Source organism: Sprattus sprattus (assembly GCF_963457725.1).
Source record: "Sprattus sprattus genome assembly, chromosome: 7".
NCBI lineage: Eukaryota > Metazoa > Chordata > Actinopteri > Clupeiformes > Clupeidae > Sprattus > Sprattus sprattus.
The window spans coordinates 26,858,786-26,879,893 of record NC_137926.1 but is presented as its reverse complement, the minus strand read 5'-3'; the positions used below and the strand labels follow the sequence as shown (position 1 = coordinate 26,879,893).

Here is a 21,108-nt window from a genome sequence, read left to right as displayed (position 1 = left end):
TATCAGGTTTTATTACATGTTTTAGGGACTTATGAAGGAATTTGTATTACATTATCGGGAGTTATTACATTACCGGGAAATTATTACATTATCAGGTTTTATTACATGTTTTAGGGACTTATGAAGGAATTTGTATTACATTATCGGGAGTTATTACATTACCGGGAAATTATTACATTATCAGGTTCTACAAGCCTTATACCCAAGTAAAGAGCATCTTTGTCATAGGACCTCAGTTTGGTTAGTATGCACGGTGTGTATAGTTAGTATGCGTTAGAAGTAAACCAACACACACTGAATATTCTAACTGCTTCCAGACTGTGTGGAAGATTTTTCATCTACACATAAAACCAACAGAATAAAAACATAGACGTTCAACACACATTCACGTTGTTTATCCTAGATGAGTAATACTCAATACTCTAAATAGGAAAGCAGTGCTCTCTTTTGGCTAACATACACTGTTTGATTTGCACATGCATACATAGAAATACTCACACACATATACAGGTACTTATTTTGGGTGAATTGACTGCAGTTATTGTGGGTGGTTCGGACAGGGGGTGTAACAGTAGTGTAACATGCCCTTGGGCTCAAGCTGTGAACCTGTATGTGAGCTGGGTGGAATTGGCTACATCAAATGGCAAGAGAGAGAAGTCAAGGAAAACACTTTGTGCCTTTTTTGATTGTGTTTATCTTTAAACTACTCACTTGAAAGATATGATAATGTTTGCATACCAATATCTCCCCAGATTTCCTCTACACGACAAGTTACAATTGACCAAGTTACAACATGATCCACAGCTTAAGATTGACAAATTAGTCAGAGTGACCAGTTAAGACAGATGCTGTTCTCTTTTTCATGATTTCTCACACGTACACACAAACACATACTAGTGGTATGTCCATCCTTGGTGCCATCCGTCTCTCTGGTCTGACTACAGCAGAGAGACACAGCCAGTCTGCCATGAAGCCCAGCCACACAAAACTCTTCCCTTCCAGTCACTGTATAATCTCTCCCTCATGTCTTCCTTTGTCTCCTTTCATCTCCCCATGTTTCTCTATGTCTTCTTCTGTCACTCAATCTTCCCATGTCAACAGGAGAATATGTCAGTGGTGAAGAAGAAAAACAGAAGGGAAGATTGGGACATGGGAATATGTTGGAGAATAAAAACAGGGGCCAATAGAGAGAGAAAGAGAGATAAATACAGAGAGAGCCAAAGAGAATGTGAAGTAGATTTGGGTAGGTTACAGTGGGATACCAAGAGCTTGGGAGACCTTGGATCGATGAAAATGCACAATCTAAATTATTTAGACCTGTTTCTGAGAGGATGAGAATGGGAGATGGAATGAGAAAAAAGAGAGAGTGGGGGGATCGACAGCGTATCAGATCAGATCCATTCACCTGCAGGGGGTTTACACACGCAGTTAAACCTCAGGAACATGCAGGCCTTTGAAGATGCCTTTTAATATTCCCCTCCACACACACACGCACACACACACTATACATGGGTTTTGTGTCTGGTTGTGTGTGTGTGTGTGTGTGTGTGTGTGTGTGTGTGTGTGTGTGTGTGTGTGTGTGTGTGTGTGTGCGTGCGTGCGTGCGTGTGTGGGTGTGTGTGTGTGTGTGTGTGTGTGTGTGTGTGTGTGTGTGTCTATGTGTGTATCTTAAATAAGAGCAAAGGAGACCATAATGTGAAAGTCATACAGAGGCGGGGTGCAAAGTCTCCATACATCATTTGGTGAGTGAGTTTGTGTGTAGGCATGCATGTGAATCAAACATATGGGACAAGAGAATTCTATGGGGTGTGAGTTTGTGTGTGAGGGATTTCAGTCTGTTTATGCTGCTGTGCTAAATTGTAACTGGTATGAAATAACAAATATGTTTCATTTGATGCACCTAGATTTGGAAATATTTTTTACAATTTTCAGATGTGTTATGTCTAGCTGGCTCAGTCAAATAAATAGTCTTTTACTGGCAGTGTGAACCTGTTAAAACACTGGCACAGTACTGACAACCAGGTAACTGTAAGTGGAGAATGAGAGAGAGAGAGGGAGAGAGAGAGTGAGTGAGAGAGCGAGAGAGAGAGCAAGAGAAAGACAGTGATCATCTTCTCAGAGCAGGGAGGATTTTCTCCTCTTTGGCTAATGCATGCTGGAGAGCCCTTGTCTCCCCTCTTTCCTCTCTCTCTCTCCCATTTTCTCCTCCTCATTCATCCTCCCATCCTCCCACTCTCCCCCTTCAAAGTGATCCTGGTCTATGCTTCATCCCTCTTGTGACTTCTGGTACTGTAAGACCTCTACATCCCCTCATTAGCTGACCTCTTCACTCTGCACCACCTGCACTCCGCAATTTCTCTACCTCCCTCACCCTCTCTGTTACACTCTCTCTCTCACCCAGACTCCCTCTCAACTTCTCCCTTTGTCAACACCTCTCCCTCCTCTGTGTTCTGTCCATCCTTGCGCTCTCTTTCCCTCCACCTCTCCCCCTCCCCACCTCCTGTCTTTTCTCTCAGGCAGTGCAACACTGGGTCTCCTCTGGTCCCTCTACTCTGCCATGCAATATTGATGGTGCGATGTGGTACGGCTCATTACCGCTGCACAACGCTGTGCGCCTACTCAACTATTGATGGGCCCCGGAGCCCTCTGCAGCCACACAGCGCACCGGATGGGTCAGGAGAGAAAGGAGAAGGGAAGAAGAAGGGAAGGGTGCACTCCAAAAATTCACACAGAAGATGGAGAGAGAGCGAGAGGGAGGGAGAGAGAGGGAGAGAGAAACACAGCTCCTAGAACAACACACAAAGGAACTGAGGCAGCGGCCAGACGAGAACAGCAAGCGTCTGAGGTGCTTCCAACTAAAGCGCTAGAGCCCAATGTATCTGCCTGCACACAGAGAAGAGAAATGGATGCAGGACAAAGAGCATTTGAAAATGTATAAAAAGAAGCAGAAACACACACACGCACGCACACACACAAGCCGCTTTTAGGGTTTCTTGGTGTTGGTTGGTGTTGAGGGTTCACTCATGGAAAAATAAATCTTTTCTGCCCCATCCATTTCATCCCAGCCTTTCTGTTTTTGTTTTTGAATAGTAAAGTTCCTCTGAGCTTTTTCACTTATTTGTAAAAGCGGCAGACTAAAAACATGAACCTCCACTATGCTGAGGAAGGCCCATGGCACTGGATTGACCGTGAAATGACAGAGCTTTGTCTTTAAACTTTCATACATACAACGGTATTGTTCATGTATGGACCCAGGTGGCATTCAGAAAACATGCTACTCACTCACTCTCTGTCTTTGGTCCATTTTTCTCTCTCTCTATTTCTCCATTGTGTACTACCTCTCTCTTTTTTTCTCCTTTTTCTTTGAAATAAAGGCATCAGGACATGTAGAGGAACATGGGGGGTTTGGGTCGGTGTGGTGAGCTACATGGCACACTGGTGACCCGGTCTGATGAATTATTCAGGCCGCTACAGACCCCGACCCAACAGCGTCTCAGAGGGTCCAGCATGATGCCACAGACGGCATGACTGATAATTCAGTTGCCTGCTCCAGAAAAGAGACATGGAGGATCACTTGTCAACAGGAGGGTCGTTTGCGTGAACGCCGCCCGACTTCGTCAATGCCCAGTTACCCAACTGCTCCCCTACCACGCATAACACTCTCACACTCGCTGTGTTCTTCTACTATCTACGCTTTACACTTTAGGATTGACTACAATGACTTTACACTTCGGTCTTCCTCTCATGAGATCTCCTAGCTTGCTGCTAACAGCGCGTGCTAAATTAATAGATGTAAATGTACATGTAGTGCTACAGGATTCAGGGATCAAGATTAACTGCAGTGTTATTGTGTTTGTAGTGCAGGCAACAGTCTTGGCAGAAGGAGAGACTGCGTGCTTGCTAATCTGCCCAAGAATCAGTATAGCATATCCCCGATATATTTGTGGTGGAAAAGAGGAATTTATCCTTTAATGCTAATGAGAAGAGGCAACCACAGAAACCTCAGCTGAAGGGGTGACTGAGAGAGGTTTTGAGAGGGTAGACAGAACAGCTGTCTGGACAGCTGAAGCACATGTTTGAATGGTGGTCCCATGTCAGATGTTGATTTAAACAGCGTGTAAGTGCATCAGCCCCTAAAGGAGATCACTTAATGTCCACCAGGAGAAGAGTTTCGGTTCAGATGATGCACTAAAACGTCCTTGACTTTGGTGTCCAAAATGCGTGCGTCGGGAAATGGCAACGCTTCCTTGAAACCAACGTTTCATGAATAAAAAAGAAGAAGAAGAAGAAATGGAACGAATGAGAAACAGACAGCAAATCTCCCCTGTGCGTGAGGAAATCAGAACTGACGGAGGAAGAGCGCGTGCGGTGGAAAAGGCGAGCCAGTGGAGCACACCAGGGCCTCTTTTGACCGTTATTGTTTACATCCCACAGAAGAGGGACAGGACGACAGGGAGGAGAGGTGGGGTGCATCAGAGAAATACAAGAGGAAAGGGAGTGAGTGAGAAATAGTCAGAGAGAAAGATGAGAGAGTGAAGAGGTTGCAGAGAGCCAGAGAGTGGGAGAAAGAGCGAGTCCAATGCCAGGGAAGGATGGAAACTCTGTCTGTGAGCAGTTCCACCCATGTGGCAGACATAAAGGCCCTCAGTGTGTGCTGGTCATGGGCCACAGTGCCAGCATGTGGGGAACCCTTAGGCTAACGGGGCCCAGTGGCACCCTAAAAGCGCCCCTGTAAAGGGTAAGGGTCCCTAAGGGGTAGAGGAGGGGAGATGTAGAGGGAAAGAGGGGGGTGGGGGGGTAGCGAGGAGACCGTTGGTTGGCACACTGACGGCACATTACCTCACTCTTAGGTAACAGCATGGCACAGGATTAGAGTGAGGTGGTCAGGAAGACGATGTAATCTCTGGGCGTAACCCAGCCAGCGTGCCAGAGTGTGTGTGTTATGACTATGTTATGAGTGAGTGTGTAGGGCGATGGTTCTCTTCTTTCAAATGCTCAACAGTGTCTCCTCTTTCACAAAGCCACACATGTAGCATTCCACACCTTTACACACACACACACACACACAGATTATTTTAGGGCGATGTGGTTATTATATAAAAGAAGCTACGAGATCCCAGCATGGATTTCCTAGAGACAGATTTATTGCTGTGAGAAGTGGAAAATTATTTTATGGCAGGTCCATGTAAGGGGCTATTATGAGCGTAAGTGAAAAGCAATGGTGGATTAAGAACACATTATCCTTGGCTGTTCTTCTCCAAAAGGCCAAGTGAGGCTTCGGCTCCATCACCTCCTCTTCAGTGCTTCTGTAGAGAGCCGTCCGAAAGCCATTCATTTGTGGATACGAAACAGATGTGATGTGAGGAAACACGTGTAACCACTGCTATCACCTCCATCTGCCTGCTGAAGACTTGGCTCAAAGCGGTTTCATTGCACCGGCGCGTGAGTCTCGTCAGTGAGTCGGCATCAACACATGCGTCCACCACCCAGTGTTGGTGTCTCGTGTTCTTTGCATAAACCCAACGGCACTTGGACGCCTCTAAATGCGGCGAGAGAGAGAACAATTGTTTTCTTCAGAGTGGCTAATAGGTTAGTGGGTTTGGTTGCTTTCCAGGGAAGCGCAAGGTTGGGGGATAAAGATAGCAGGCCATCTGACCCACATCCCACAAGCCCCCGCTGTCCGAGCGGCAGAGTAGCCCGTGCAGTGCAGGAAATGGAGGCCGGCTGCCACGGGGGCCGGTACGTGCCCATCTGTTTCCGCGGCCAGAGCCGGTGTCGGGGGGCGCCACTTCCCCTCTGTGCCAGCCTGCCCACCCTCGCCCCGAGACCGCTCCTGAACTCCACAGGTCGGCACCTGCCCAAAGGCATCCTGGCAAACCGGCTGTTCCATTTCCTCCTCCCAATCAGAGGTAAATGGAAATGAGAATCGGTAAAAAGAGTCAGAATAATAAAAAAAAAAGATGGAGCTGTCATTGCATTCCATGTTATACATGAATGTTGGGTTTATGCTCTAAAGACTGGGCACATAGTATATCTCTGCGCCTGCCCGCCACATATTTCATCTCCGACACCCTTCATTCCATCGCATACCCTTCTGGCATCTCCCTGCCCTGCTGGCAAGGCCATCTGCTGCTGTGAGGAACCCGCTTGTGTCCACTCTCCCACCCCCACAAACATACAAGACACACACAACATACATGTACTCACACAGGACATGCCTCCATATGGACAACAAACCCAAGGGACCGCCTTGCTTAAGCTTCAATAATGACAAAGATGTCTTTTCCACAAAAGGGATTTTTTTCAAGGGTCTTAAAGGCCCTTACTGAACACTTGAGTGATGGCTAGGGCTGAGATGTGGTCAGGATTCGGGGTCAGTGTTTGTTTTCAGTGCGTTGCCCACACGTTGGGACTCTGAGCCGGGCTGTTTGCTGTTGTGAAACACAAACGAGCGTCAGACATGCGGGAGTGTTTGGTGGTCTGTGTATTTCTTAACAGCGGAGATTCTCTTCGCTCCCAGTGGTTGTGATTTGCACAATAATGAGAGAAGATGCCTGTGGGGTGAAATGGGCTTCAATTTTCTCTCCTTCTACTTTGTCTCTTTCTCTCTTTCTCTCTTTCTCTCTTTCTCTCTTTCTCTCGTTCCTGAAATCAGCAGCTCACAGCCATACTTGTCTTATCATGCGAGCCATCCTATTTGTATGTGTGTGTAGGGGGTGAGTGTGTGCATGGGGTGAGTGTGTGTGGGGAGGGATGTTTGTGTGTGTATCGGGTGTGTGTATGTGTATCGGGTGTGTGTGTGTGTGTGTGTGTGTGTATGGGGTGTGTGTGTGAGGGGAGGGATGTATGTGTGTGTATCGGGTGTGTGTATGTGAATCGGGTGTGTGTGTGTGTGTGTGTGTGTGTGTATGGGGTGTTGGTGTGTGGGGAGGGGTGTCTGGTGCATGTGTGTCTTTTCATTATCAAATATCTATAGGTGTTTATAAATGTCATCAGATGCCATAGTTGTTCACACAAAACAGGCTTCACTCCCGCAGGAGGTGTGTGTGTGTGTGTGTGTGTGTGTGTGTGTGTGTGTATGTGAGCCCCCACAGACCTGCAGAGAGCCTAAATCAGCTCTGAAGGACTCTGTGGCCGCGGATGACCTCCATGTTTTCAACAGCTAGCTGCCGCTGGCTCCTGACGAATCAAAGGCCATTCTCTTTATCCGTACAAGAAATGTCTTTGATTCAAAACCACCTGGCAGGCTTTTATCATTATTCATCACTTCGTTGGGACTGAAGCTTTCATCGAACCCAGTACGCGGGCGCACATGTGCAGACTCCATCTTTATTGTGCAATCTACACACGCTTCGCCCGGGCACAATGGAGAAGAAATCAAAGGGCAGTCACGCATTCTCTAAGACAATTTCACACAGGTAAGAAAAAAACACTGTTATATGACTGAATAGAAGAGTGATCCTGAGGAAACAAAAAGAAATGGTGTGTGTGTGTGTGTGTGTGTGTGTGTGTGTGTGTGTGTGTGCATGCGTGCGTGCATGCGTGTGTGTGTGTGTGTGTGCGTGCACATCCACAGGTCCCTCGCTGTGCTGGAGATGAGCTATTCTGATGCATCAACCCTGCTTGGAATCTCTCAACAGGCAGACCTCACCATCAGAAAGAAAAAGAGAAAAAAAACTCATCCTAGCTCACCGCCGAGCAATTCTCCTCTCCTCCTGAGCTCTAAACGACAGCAAGGAACGCAAAAACAATAAAAGAAAAGAAGAGGGAGAGAGAGAGAGAGAAAAGAAAGCAAGAAAAGCAGATGAGTGCATTCTGGGTGATTCTATCTGCCAGCTCAGTGCCTGTTGCCAGAGGAGTGTGAGTGCTTAACGTGATCAACCCCATGTGTCTAACAGCTTTGCTGCACAGTCACAAAGCTCTCAACATAGAGCGTCTTTGTTGAAGCTGGACGACCCATTAAGGCTTCAAGGTGGGTAAATTAAGGCGCTGTGGTTGTCTTTTTCTCCTCACACTCTCTCTCTCTCTCTCTCTCTCTATCTCTTTCAGACAGACACACAGAACTTTGTTGTGATTGACGATGTCAGTAAGAATAGCAATTCATTAGTTATTTCAGATCTGGCATTGATATGGATTTTGTATGCGAAAGAGGCTTTACACACACACACACATAGAGAATAGATGCCACTGATGACAGGAGAGCTTTTTTCCACATACAAATTTTAGGAATGCAATGAAAACCACGGTAAACTCAATCAGCCTCTACTGGAGGAATGGGGCTGAAGACAGTGGGAGAATCCCAGCCCTAAACACACACACACACACACACTCAGAGAGAGCTAGAGATATCTCAGGAGTAAACACTTGTGAGACAGATCAACAATCCAGGAAATCTCACACGAACTTACACAGCACACTTTGAAAGATATCCAATAAATCACACATTGCACAAATACAGACTATCCCACATCCCCAAAGAATGACTGGCACACACAGTAAAGCACTAACAAAGAATCTTCCGTATACACACACACATTCCTCTACAGCAAATAGGCGAACAAACACACAATGGAAAACAATAACACACACAAACACCAAAATCAACAGACACAAGCAAATATTCAAGCCTCCCACCACAAGCTGAGCAAGGATAACATTACATCTGTAGCTAAGATGGACTGTTGCATAATTTCTGTCTCTTGTGAGCACCTGTTTCCAGAGGGGCTGGATCTAGCAGGAAACAGGACATGACTAATGTCCACTGACCTACCCTGTGCGGCCTCCTCTCTGCAGGCCTGACCCTACCCTGGGACATGGGACGGCGGCCTCTCATACCTCTGACCTCCACAAAACCCACACACCCACGCACACACACACACACAAACACAGAAATACACAGCTGGGGGCCATTTCCTCCAGCCTTGTCCTTTTCGACCCCCCGCTGGACGAGCCAATCATGTAAAATGACCAGGGAAATCCCCCCCCCCCCCCCTCCCCACACTCTTTGGCCAAGTCTCTCCACACCCATCCTCCCTGATTCCCTGCTTCATAGCCACGCAAGCCACGGGACAGTGAGGAGTAACGACACGCAAACTTCGTGCAGTATTCTGGGGGTTTATGCTAGGTAGCTCCTCATTTGGGGGGGAGGAATGTTGTCAATACAGATGCCATAGACAGATGATGTAGACATCCACTTCAACCACCCACAAGAGTTCAACTTTCACCCTCCCCATATTTTGTGTAAACATGTGTAATGCTTATGGATGATAACATGTGGACATGTGTTTTTATGCTGGAGTTTTAGTCTGCAGGCATACAATAATTCAAAGGTTCACTCTAAGGACATCAAATAGAAACATAAAGTGGGCTTTGAAGCTGTCATGAGCGCCAAGTTCAACCCATAAACCACCAATTCCCTCATAGACCTCATGCCCATTTTCTTTGTGTGGAGCTCAAGAATTGGTCAGGAAAACAACTCAACAAGTGCTGCCTTACTTCAATATCCCCACGAGAGACAGATAGACAGACATAGGGGGAGCGAGGGAGTGCGAGTGGGAGTGGTGTGAGAAAGGTAATAAAAAAGCACGGTGTGAGATGAAAGAGAATAATGTTTGTTATTTTGCTGCACCTGCCCAACTCCTGGCTTCTCTCCTGGGTTTGGCACTTCAAACTGCAGTTTATATGAGCTCCAAGGCCAGCCGCATTTGCGCCAACTCTCACTCTGAGATGAAAAATCCACTATCACCTATCATTTCACTCTGCCTACGAGAGAAGTCGAGCGTCAACTTTGCTCACGACAACCCAACCCGTGTTTCCAAAACAGGGCATGTCGCAGAAGCGCGTTATGGGTTTATGACTGTGCTAAAGAAACGATGAAATTTGACTGCCACCATTTGGTTTTGATAGTGCTGCCTTTTCTCCATGCTAAAGAAGAGCGTACGGCAGCACGCGGAGGGTAAAAGACCCGTGACCGCCTCTTCCGATCTCCATGTCGGGCCCAGACAACAGGCTCCATTACCCCCGGGGTGTTGTCTTGTAACCAGAGTCCCCCGCGCCTCGCGCAGGCTGGATATAATAGCTCCAGTATGAATAATAGAGCCGCCGTGTCGGAAGAGGGTTTTTTACCGTGCAAAGTGAATCTGCCATTTCCCTTTTTCCTCTCCTTTCCACTCCTCTCCGCTCCTTCGTTCTGACGCCTGGTCGCACTTTTGTCTCTCTTCGTTTGCGTCTTCCTCTTTCTCAGCTGCATGTTGGGCCCCCGTTGGGAGATCGTCGCCCATTATATGATATTTTCTTTAAAAGACGACATGCCCTGTCTCCTGTGATGCGCTCGCAAAACGTTGCTCCTAAAAATACACATCTGGGACGTGGGAAACATCTGCGATTACAGGCATCCACAATTTTCACCACTTCTTGCAGTAAAAATGTCAACGCTGTCATGCCACTGCATGGGCTCGGTCCAGTAGAGCTGACACCAAGAAAGTTCTCAGCTGAGATTGGTTCTCTGTTTATTTTATTTACCAGTGTGGCAAAAGAAATGCCAACAGTGGACAAGCAGTTCTTTGGTATTCAAACCTGCCTCCATCATTCTGTTTGAGGGGCACCTAATGGTAAGGGAAGTGGCCCAGAAGTGAGCTAGGGTGTGTTCACATGAGCGCGGGGGATTGATTTCTAATTAAGAGGTTGGTCTCGGGTAATGAGGGGGAGCCGAGAGCCTCGACTGGCACCTGATCAATGGGGAACGGCTCCCAGGATGCGCCACTCTTATTCACCCGAGCGGGCTTAACAAGACTGTGTTCATCGCTGTAATTAATGCCGATGTGTCCTCCTCCCCCCTCGCCTCCTCCCCCTCCCCAACTTACCCCCACTCTTCTCTTAACCCCCAACCCTGCTGCTTAACACAGAATAATGTAATCGATGGCTCAGAGAGACACAGTGCCCCAGATTTCTCTGCCGTGGTGAAAATGGATACCCTAACACTCAGCAGCGTCTATTGACAATGGATGCTGCTATACTGCCATTTAATAGTCACACTAAATCAGCACATCAAACAACACATTAACACATGGTTGTGAAAATGCTAATTATGGGTCATATAAGCCATATCTACTCTTCACAGCAGGATGAGGCAAAAACTACTGGCAGGCAGAGAGATTTTACTGGCGATGGTGGCGGTGGTGGGGTTGGTAATTGCAGTGGGGCTGAGGTGAGAGCCACTTTAATTTCCCACCTTCTTTTGCCCAGGAGAAAAGCTGAGGAAAGCTAACTTTCAGGATAGCTGCCCTTGCCGGGCTCAGCAGGTGATGCCAAACTCAACAGCCCTGTGTAAGATTCCAGAAGCTTTTTCCAGAATAATCAAAAACAAAGGTAATGTTTCACATATTTTCTCCTTCTGATAATGTAAACTCCCCGTGATTCTATTTATTTAACTGCAGGCACTGTAACCATGTAAATAAGGAACATAGGGATCATCCAAAGTAGCAATGCATCCATTACATTTCACAAAATCCATCCGTTGACCAGCCAACCCTGCCTTCCAGAAAATGGATCTGATTTGCAGGCCATTTTAGACGATTAACGTATTTAAGAGAATGAAGGCATCCGGGTCCTCCTATGCCAGGGTCACCCTGCTCATGACCCCTGGCACATTTCCACGACACTTCAGTCTCCACTTCACGTGCACACAGGTTAACAGCTCTTAGCCTGAAGAATGTTTACCAGCACTCCAGGATTTTATAAGAGGACTGTCCAGTCAGGGGACTAATTTTAGTCCACTCTTACATGTTTGATGACTCTTATGTACCGAGATGGACTTCTGGGAACATGCTGAACAGCTTTGATTCTGGATCTATCTTTCCAAAACCAGAAGTTCCATAGTCAAGACACTATACATTAGCTCTGAGGGGTTATCCAGCTATGGATATGGCACAGAGGAGTCAGGTGGGGGAGGACTAGCATTGTCTGGTTGGTCGTTGGGTTGTGATTGGTAGATGATGATGAGGGTTGGTGGGAAAAGAATCTTGGTACCGGAGAAGGGTGGGGGTTTGGGAAGGGCTCTCGGTTCACATCAGACAAGATGGGCTTTCGCAGACGGTTGTAATCTCCCCTCACCAGGCTTCCATTTCGAGCTACGGCTTGGTGCGGTGTGCAGGGCTGGGGCATTTGATGGGGGCCAGGGTGAGAGACAGAGAGAGAGTGAGAGAGAGAGAGAGAGAGAGAGTGAGAGAAAGAGCGGGAGAGAGAGAGAGAGAGAGGGCTAATCCGCTCGGTGATGCACACTCCGGGCTGCCTGCCTCTGTTGTGGGAGTGCGTGCTGCTGAATGCCGTTCGCCAGGGCTGAATGCTATCAGCACAGACGACACGCTGCCCCAGGGCAGGGATTACACGGGGCTGAATGGAAATGCCGGGAGGGGCATCCACCACCACGACTGTGGCAGCAGAAGGAGCGAGAGGAGTAAGTGGAGGAGGAGGAGGAGGAGGAGGAGGAGAGACTGGTGTAGCTGCCTCTCCATTCTTAACGAGGGCTGGGCCGTCGGCTGAGCTGACACAACCTATCCTATGGGGGCTGATGCAAATAGGGCTCGTAGCCCCTCACCGACTGCCTCATGAGGGCGGGGTGAAAAGAGAGGGGGACGGGGTGGGTAGCAGGGGGAGAGGGGGCAGGTCACCGGTGCTAAAAGGATCCATCATCTCTCAAAGAGGACTTAATTAGACACGCTACTTTGCAGAAAAAAATGAACGTCATCCATTAGCAGGCACCGGCCTATTGTCTATGTGCGAGCGTGCTCCGTGTGCGCGTTATTTGCTGTGAAGAATGCAACCAATCACAATTTCAGATGCATTGTTGTTCTCAGCTTGATTCGCAACACACACACACACACACACACACACACACACACACCCCACACACACACACAGAAAAAAACACTTCATAGAGGAAGCTCGCAACGACTGGTGCATGGCATTCCTGGGCCACAAGCTGATTAGAGAGCTAAAAATTTATATTCATTTGGTGCCATCAGAGTGGTTAATGGGGACAGATGTTGCAGTGGGCTGCTCTCTGAAGAGAATGCTGGCGGGGTAGCTGTAAAAACCCTGTCTGGCTGGATGGATGGCTCTTGGGCTGATGTTTCAGCAGCAGCACTAACTCCATGGCCTCGGAGGGGAGGTTTGGCAGCGTTGATATCAGGCTGGTTGAACAGTTATCTGAATGGGCAGTAGATCACAGCAGCAGCGTTAATCATCTCCCCACAGCATGTTAGAAAAGTGTGTTAGCTTAGCTGTAGCTTGGGATAGTTTATCAACAGATAGGGACGGAGAGATATCATTCTTTGACATGTATGTGCATATGTGTACTACATACGACCCAGGATTCAATATTGAAGTGATGTACAGAAAACACCAACCTGAAACACACACATTTGCACCTATGTATGTGCGTGCAAACCCATTCACACACTCTCACACACACACACACACACACACACACACTCAAATACATAATTTTCTCGTTAAAAGCCATTTGGTCCTGGCCGCAAAATGAAAAGGGAGTAGGAAATTGAAAATGAAAAATGTCCCAAATCCAGTGGCGGCTGCCCAGATAAGACTGGCACAAACGCATGCAGATGCCTGGCAGGACCTTTTCACACTGGCGCTTCGGGTGGCCATGCTTTACACTTACTGACGACACCTGGCGCCACACTGGCAGGGAGCAGCGCCATCACTGCTATCCGAGACGATGCCCATGCCCAGATGTGATGGATTCATTTGGAGTGGAGTTGCCACGCCAACCTAAGCACCAACTACATTTGTGTTCTGACTCAGACTCAGGCTGTTCCGTAATGCATTTGGTGCATCATGTTGTATTTAACCTAAATGTCTGTTACTTTATGTGGCTATGGTTGCTGGAAGGTGATCAGCTGGTGTGTATCCCAATATTTTAATCTGGGCATCCTACAAATAAAGCCAGTCAAAGAAGGCACCAACCTCAATCACCAAAAAATGAAAGTCAAGAGTTTGATCATAAATCTATATACTGAGGATACTACACATGAGTCTATAAACAAGCATACCTAGAAACAACTTGATACAAACACAACACTAACAATTCATTTAGAGTCCACATGACTTTGTAGAAAGTGTACCACCATACAACAACATTTGTCAGTGGACGAAACTCATCTCATCTAATCGCAGTGTCCTCTGCTTTCCCATCACACGTTATTTTCGCATATCAGGACAGCCCTGTGGTCCGTCTCCCTTTACATTGCAATCTGATCCCAAAGAATGAACAATGGTGTAGAAACATGACCCACTTCCATGTGCATGTTGTGTCCGGGGGCTTCCCTCTTGGGCCCATAAGGCGTGACTGACAGCCCGGCCAGCTCCCCACGGACCGGTTCAGAGTCTGGTGATCAGTCGGCGGATCTGTAGTGGGTGGAACATTTGGCCTGTCTAGTGACCTCTTTGGCAAATGTGATTGATTGCGCAACCAAATGAGGTGAAGGTGTGTCTGTATCTGTCTCTGTTGACAGAGAGCTTGAGTCGTGTCTATGAACAAACAATAAAACACTCCAGATGAATTTTAAATTCTCTGTCTTATCCATCTGGTACTGCAAAAGGACAAGGACAGAGGAGGCTGAGGACAGATGGAAATATTTGTTTGGAGATTTATCTATCTCTCTTTCTCTCTCCCTCTCCCTCTCTTACTCTTTATTGTACTGGCAATGTGTGCCACTATGCTCAAATTCCCGACACTAAAACATCTCTGTGCGCCACACGAGCAAACTGATGGGGAGAAACGAAGAGCTTTAATTCTTGTGAGACGTTAGTTGGGTAAAACACACGCCCAGAGTCATAGAGTCCCAAACAAAACTGAAGGAAGCAAACACTCATGTCTCTCCTTCTGGGGTCTGACCTACTCTCACTGAGCAGCTGGAAGCTGAGTGGATTTAAAAATAAATAAATAAATAAATAACCAACTCCCGATGGATGGTGAACTTGCGGGGTTCAAACCTCTTGAAAACGGCTGAAGCTATTAGGGGGACTCATTCTCCTTCGCGCTGAGGAGAGCACTATCAAACCATTAAAAATCCTCCCTCTCTCTTGCCCTTCACAATTTCTCTGTCTGTCTGTCTTTCTTTCTCTGTCTTTCTTTCTAAAAGTAGGCCAGTGACCCGCCCTTGTATGTTGTGTGACTGAGAGAGGCCCAGCAGTCTGTCTATCATTTAGAAACTAGTTGCATTTTTCATTTAATATCACAGTCCTCTCAGACCACAAATAACAGAGTGTGTTTTCTGTCAATGTGAAGAAGTGTAGCAAGGGAGTTATGGCTATTGTTCTATCAACAATACCCTGGTTTGTATGGTTTCATCCATTACTCCTTTTGTGTATTAAGGTCACTTAGATGGTTCTAGACTGTTTTGACAGGCTGTGAGGTTTTGGTATGAAATTGAAAATACTCACGCATTGTGTGGGTGTGTGTGTGTGTGTGGGTATATATATATATATGTGTGTGTCTGTGTGTGTGTGTGTGTGTGTGTGTGTGTGTGTGTGTGTGTGTGTGTGTGTGTGTGTGTGTGTGTGTGTGTGTGTGTGTGTGTGTGTGTGTGTGTGTGTATGTGTGTGTGTCTAAGGTTTTCCACTATGCACGAATCCAAACAATTTGCCATCCTTTCAGGAAACACCACCCTCAAAGCCACCGCGAAACGTTTAGGGGTCAGAGGGCAACCACAGCGGCAACCCCTTCAAGGTCAAATGAGCGTCACAGCCAGAGCCCATAGCAGAGCGCTGAATAGCAATCATTTTGGACACAAAAGACAAGGCATGCAATTTGGCCCACTTTTGAAAATCTCACCACATTCACAACAACCATCTTTAGCTCTCTTGCCAAACATCCATACAAACACAGCATTGAGGGGTATCAAAGGGGCAATTTTCACACTATATATCGGATCTCATCCGAAAAATGTGTGTCAGAGAGCTTTTTGAGTGGCAATATCCACATATGTAATACACCAGTAAACAGCATGTTTTACATATCCAACTGCATTGCCCTCAGTGGCCAAATGTATTTCATACTGTTGCACGGACCGTAACCATGTTGGGTGCACTAGGGACTTCGGGGTGGGAGGGAATTTGTCTGTTCTAATAAAAGACTTTATCATATGTCTTATCCTTACGCAATACACATCTGGGGGCTGTTTGGCACCTCAGATAAAGAGAGTTTATTTTGAGATGCCATTAAAGCTGTTGTTTTGCCCCAGTGTCCACATGGAAAAGAAATCCTCTTTGTGCCTCTGCAGGCGATGGCCATTTGAAGTGAGACGTCGAGACTCAGTGCTATTGCTGCTTTTGTCTAAAGATAAGCGCTGGTCATTAGGTCTAGTGGTCTTACTAAAAACGCTTTCCATGCCCCTTTCTCCCGCCCCCTCCTCTCCTGACTCGCCCGTACTCTGTCATTCTTTTGCTCCAGCATTGTTAATGCCCCTTCAGTGCAATTAGCGCTGTTGGGGTGCGAGCAGCATGTGGGAACAATGGGATGGCTGGCGGACCAGTTGGCCCTACCTGAGATCCCTACAGCCAGGGGCTGGACAGAGCGACACTCCAGCAGCAGGAAAAACACACATGTGCACACACACACACACACACACACACACACACACACACACACACACACACACACGCATACACACACACACACACACACACACACACACACACACACAAACACACAAACATAGATCCATACAAATATTCATGGATACAAATTCACTAACATCACCGCAAACTTCTGTCTTTTGTATGTACTTTCACACCTTATGCACATGTAAATTAACTGTTACTGAATAAAGTCTAAGCAAACCTTGCACACTGATTCTCTCTGACAAGTTCATGGTTATATGTGAATTTAATTTGGTAATTGAGCATTTCAGTCCATTATCAGTCAAAAAGGGTAATTCTCCTCTCTTACTTTTCCATCTCCCTGCTATCCTCTTTCTATTCCAGCTTTTATTTAAGTCAAACTGCCAAGGACATCTCTGTGCCATTCCATTCCCTCAACCAACCTTTTCCATTGTGTCTCCAAAATATTTGGTCTGCTGCTCCTATTTTCTTCCTCCTCTTTCTCTCCCTCTTCTGTACCATTCTCTCTATCCTCTCCTTCCCTCTCTTTATATATTGCACTCCGTCTCAACTGACAAGGTTTATTCCCTCCTCTCCTCTCTGACAAACTTGTTCTTTCACTTTCACGTCTGCACATTCACGAGAGTGGCATTGCAGGTCAAGGGATTTTCAAGTATTTTCAGTGAATGCCCTGAGTTGGCTCAGAGTCTGGCTCTAGTTCCCACTTTCCTCCTGGTTTTCATGTGTAAAGAAGCAGCAGTAGGCTTTCTAAAAACAGCAGTGGAATTAAAGCTTTTAGAAAGATCAGGAGAGCGTGCTGTTTTCTAGATACAGTGTGGGAGTATACTCAACATCTCTTTGTTGTTTTTTTTTCTTCTCCACAGCAACAGGCATTACCACACACACACACACACACACAAAAATCCACCTCCTTGTAAAATGGCATACAACACAGCCGGCAAGAGCACTCACATACAGCACGAATCATATCATTCATTTCAAACAGAGAGGAGGGGGATGGGGGGACTGAGAGAGAGAGAGAGAAAGAGAGAGAGAGAGATCATGGGCCCAGTTAATTACAACCACACTGTGTGCCATGGTAAAGAGCTATCACAGTTACTGTAAAGCTTTTATACAATTGCAGCCTGGCGGGTCCACAGAACTTGAGAGAAGAGCAGCCATTTGAGGTGGATCATCTTTCCTGAGGGAAAACAATGAAGTGGCTATTCTGGCTCCTCTCTTTCCATACAAGATGCAACTGCTCTGCACACATTCAATCAGGGGTTAAAAAAAAACTGGAAGCGGGATAAAAGATGTGGAGTAAATGAAAAAATTGAGAACTAATGCCAACCAAACAAAATGCAGACAGGGAAAAGCCCTGGCTTTAGAAAGGCCAAGTGGAAACTCAGCATGAGATGGATAAACAGCTTCCTCACTCTCCCTCTTTCTTTCTCTCTCTCTCTTTCTCTCTCTGCCAGCTGGCTCCCTTGCTCTCCAGGGCAGTACCAGTGCCACAATCATTTTGCCCTCTGTCACCATCGGACCTGCCCTGCCTTGCCCTGGCCAAGCCAAAAGAGCCTCCAGGACCCAAGCACCCCCTGGGCACTCCAGCACTCTCAGCCCAGGAGAGGAACACTGCACTTGGGGCATGGCAGCTGCGTGATGGGGGGATGGGGTGGGGTCGGAAGGGAGGGCTGGATGGATGGATAGCAAGGTAGTCACACAATGGCTGCCTGTGGTTTTGGCTACAACATGCAGAGCTGGTGATTGGAGTGTGTGTATATACATGCGCTTGCACGCATGCATGTGTCTGTCTGTCTGTCTGTCTGTGTTTGATTGAGAGAATACTATACAATTGTTTATTAAACCAAGTGACGTGACTTTCCTTAAAAGCACAATGTAAAACTTGACTGTGAACACTTCATATTTTCATACAGTTCAAAGCAGTACGATACATATTTCAGTTTACGGGCTCAATGCAGACAGAAAACAGTATGCCATCTAGCCATTGATTTTAAGCAGAGCCATATCCTCTACCCTCCTCTCCTCTCCTCTCCTCTCCCCTCCTCTCCTCTCCTCTCCCATCCTCTCCTCTCCCCTCCCCTCCTCTCCTATTCCCCACCACTCAGTCCTCTAGTTAGTCATTTAAATCCCCCCTCCTACTAGTCCTAATGCCTGTTATTTAAATCCATGCCCCTCCCTTCTCCCAGAGCAGCGCACACACCCCTGCATCTCTAATGCTAATGATGTAAACCTGACTCTGCTCGCTAAAGCTGGATATTCAAATCTCCTCGCTGTCCAGATCCTAACAAGCTCACCACTTCTGACAGGCTGATTCACTCACTCACTCACAGGGCTGAGCTTGAGTGCTGTTTTTATGTTTTCTATCTATCTCTATCTAGCTCTCTCTTTCACTCTATCTATCTCTCTCTCTTGTTTTCAAACATTCCCTTTTTTTTTCCACCTCCTTCTCGACAGGCTTTGTTGACATTAGAAGGTCGTACAAGTATGTCCAAAATAGTCACAAGTGGAGCAAAGCTGGGCAACACTGTGTAGCGCAGAGTGGCCAGTCCTGAATGACACCCTCGTGAGAAACACAAACCCCTCTCTGCTCCAAGACACAGACACGCACGACACACACATATGAGAGCCCGTGGCTTAATGTAAAGGACAGTGAACTGATCAAATATGGTACACTATGGGAATATGTTTCCACCACCGTCTCTCTCTCTCTATATTGCTCTCTCTCTCTCTCTCTATCTCTCTCTCTCTCTCTCTCTTTTTCAGTCTTCCTTCAGTTCACCCTCCTCCCTCTGGTTCACTGACCTCTGTGTCAGTGGGCTGGGGACATGTACTGACAGAAGGGACTGGACCGCAAGTTCACAGTGTTGCGTTTAAGCGTGGGAAAGGTTCCATCACCTTTGCTTTATTTTCTCTTCTCTCTCGAGTTACTCACTCTCCCTTTCCCTCTGCTGCTGTTGATGTTATTTACTGATTGCTTGATCTTATTTCTGTCGGCTGCACTCATCCTGCCCTCGTTTGCTTTCGCTCTCCCTCGCTCTCTTGTTCTCTTTCGCTCTCCTCTCACTCGCACTCCCGCGCTTGTTCAGCAAGTGTGTGATCTCTCCGATTGTCCCGCGGATAAACCACCTACACACCGAGCAGTGGGATCACAGCGATGGGTCCCGCTCCTCATCAATACTTTTTCACAGTTACATAAACACACAGGCGCACACACACAAACACACACACATGCACACACACACACACACACACACACACACACACACAGACACACTCTCACAGAAACACACCAGCACACATACACAGCAGGCTCACACAAAAACACAGCCTCTGCGGCTTGCATGTCAAACAGCACCCCGGCAGGACATCATCTACTCAGATGGAAATTGGTGCGAAATGGAAATGACTAGAACAAGTACACTAAGTGTGATTTTCTTTTCCCGTTTGTTGTTCCGAGCAGAATGACTTTCCATTTCTATATAACTCCACTGCACGGGATCAGAGATACTCAACAGTTTGGCAACCACTTCAAAAGTCAGACAATCACTCCACGCTGGTATTGCTAATCTATTAGACAATACTGCAGGTTTTTTTTTTTTTACTTTTGTTTTGCATGAGCTAAGTTTTTTTTTATCTTGACAATTGCTTGAGGGAGAAACAAACATTTATTCTTTTCAATTCATCTCCATCAATTTGCACACTGGACTCAACAGAGACTAATCTTCCATTTCCACACCATATGGGACACATCTCCATTGTTTCATCATCACAGACAAACCTGAATCATCTCAATCAACTGAACACCAATTAATCAGCACGCACATTCTTGGCAAAAGAATACATGCACACATGAACAACATGAACACATTTTACACACTCTCTCTCTCTCACACACACACACACACTTTCTCTCACACACACACACACACACACACACACACACACATTCTCTCTCTCACACACACACACTCCGTCTCTCTCACTCCTCCTCTGTCTTGGACTCACCCTGGTACTCCTGTCCTGGGATGTAGGCGGTGGGGTTGCCGGCGATCTGCAGGGTGAGCAGCACCTCTCCTGTCCCCTCAGCCACGCTGCCCCCCTCCAGCTCACCGTGGTGGGTGCACAGGAAGAAGAAGGGGTTGAAGCGGGGGTAGAAGCCAGCCGGGGGACTTCCCAAATCCACGCTGCCCCCCAGCACTGCGGCCAAGAGGGCACAGCCCAGGGCGAGGATGGAGGAGGCCCGTGCCATCCCCCCTTTTCTCGAAAGCAGAGTGAATGAGAAGAAAGAGGTGTTGGGTGGGGGGGGGGGGGGTGCTTGGGGTGAGGGGTGAGGGGTGAGTGAAAGGTGTAAGGGGATGGGGCAGAAGAAGTCACAGGTCAGGTAGAGTTCCTCGAGCGGAGCTGCTGGGAATCCGGAGGTCAAGTTGTGGAGGAAGTCCTGCAGGTGGGTGAGTGAGTGTG

General features: G+C 47.1%; 1 protein-coding gene across 1 annotated transcript in view; it reads right to left on the bottom strand.

Annotated features, from left to right (window-relative positions):
* Window positions 1-20,896, bottom strand: part of reln (reelin) — a gene marked incomplete at its 5' end in the record, with an annotated part of 110,008 nt that extends 89,112 nt beyond the window's left edge. Inside the window, one exon of the mRNA XM_080842738.1 lies at window positions 20,653-20,896. Within this exon, the coding sequence (XP_080698864.1) occupies window positions 20,653-20,896 (244 nt within the window). The remainder of the gene's footprint in view (window positions 1-20,652) is intronic.
* Window positions 20,897-21,108: the final 212 nt, after the last annotated feature.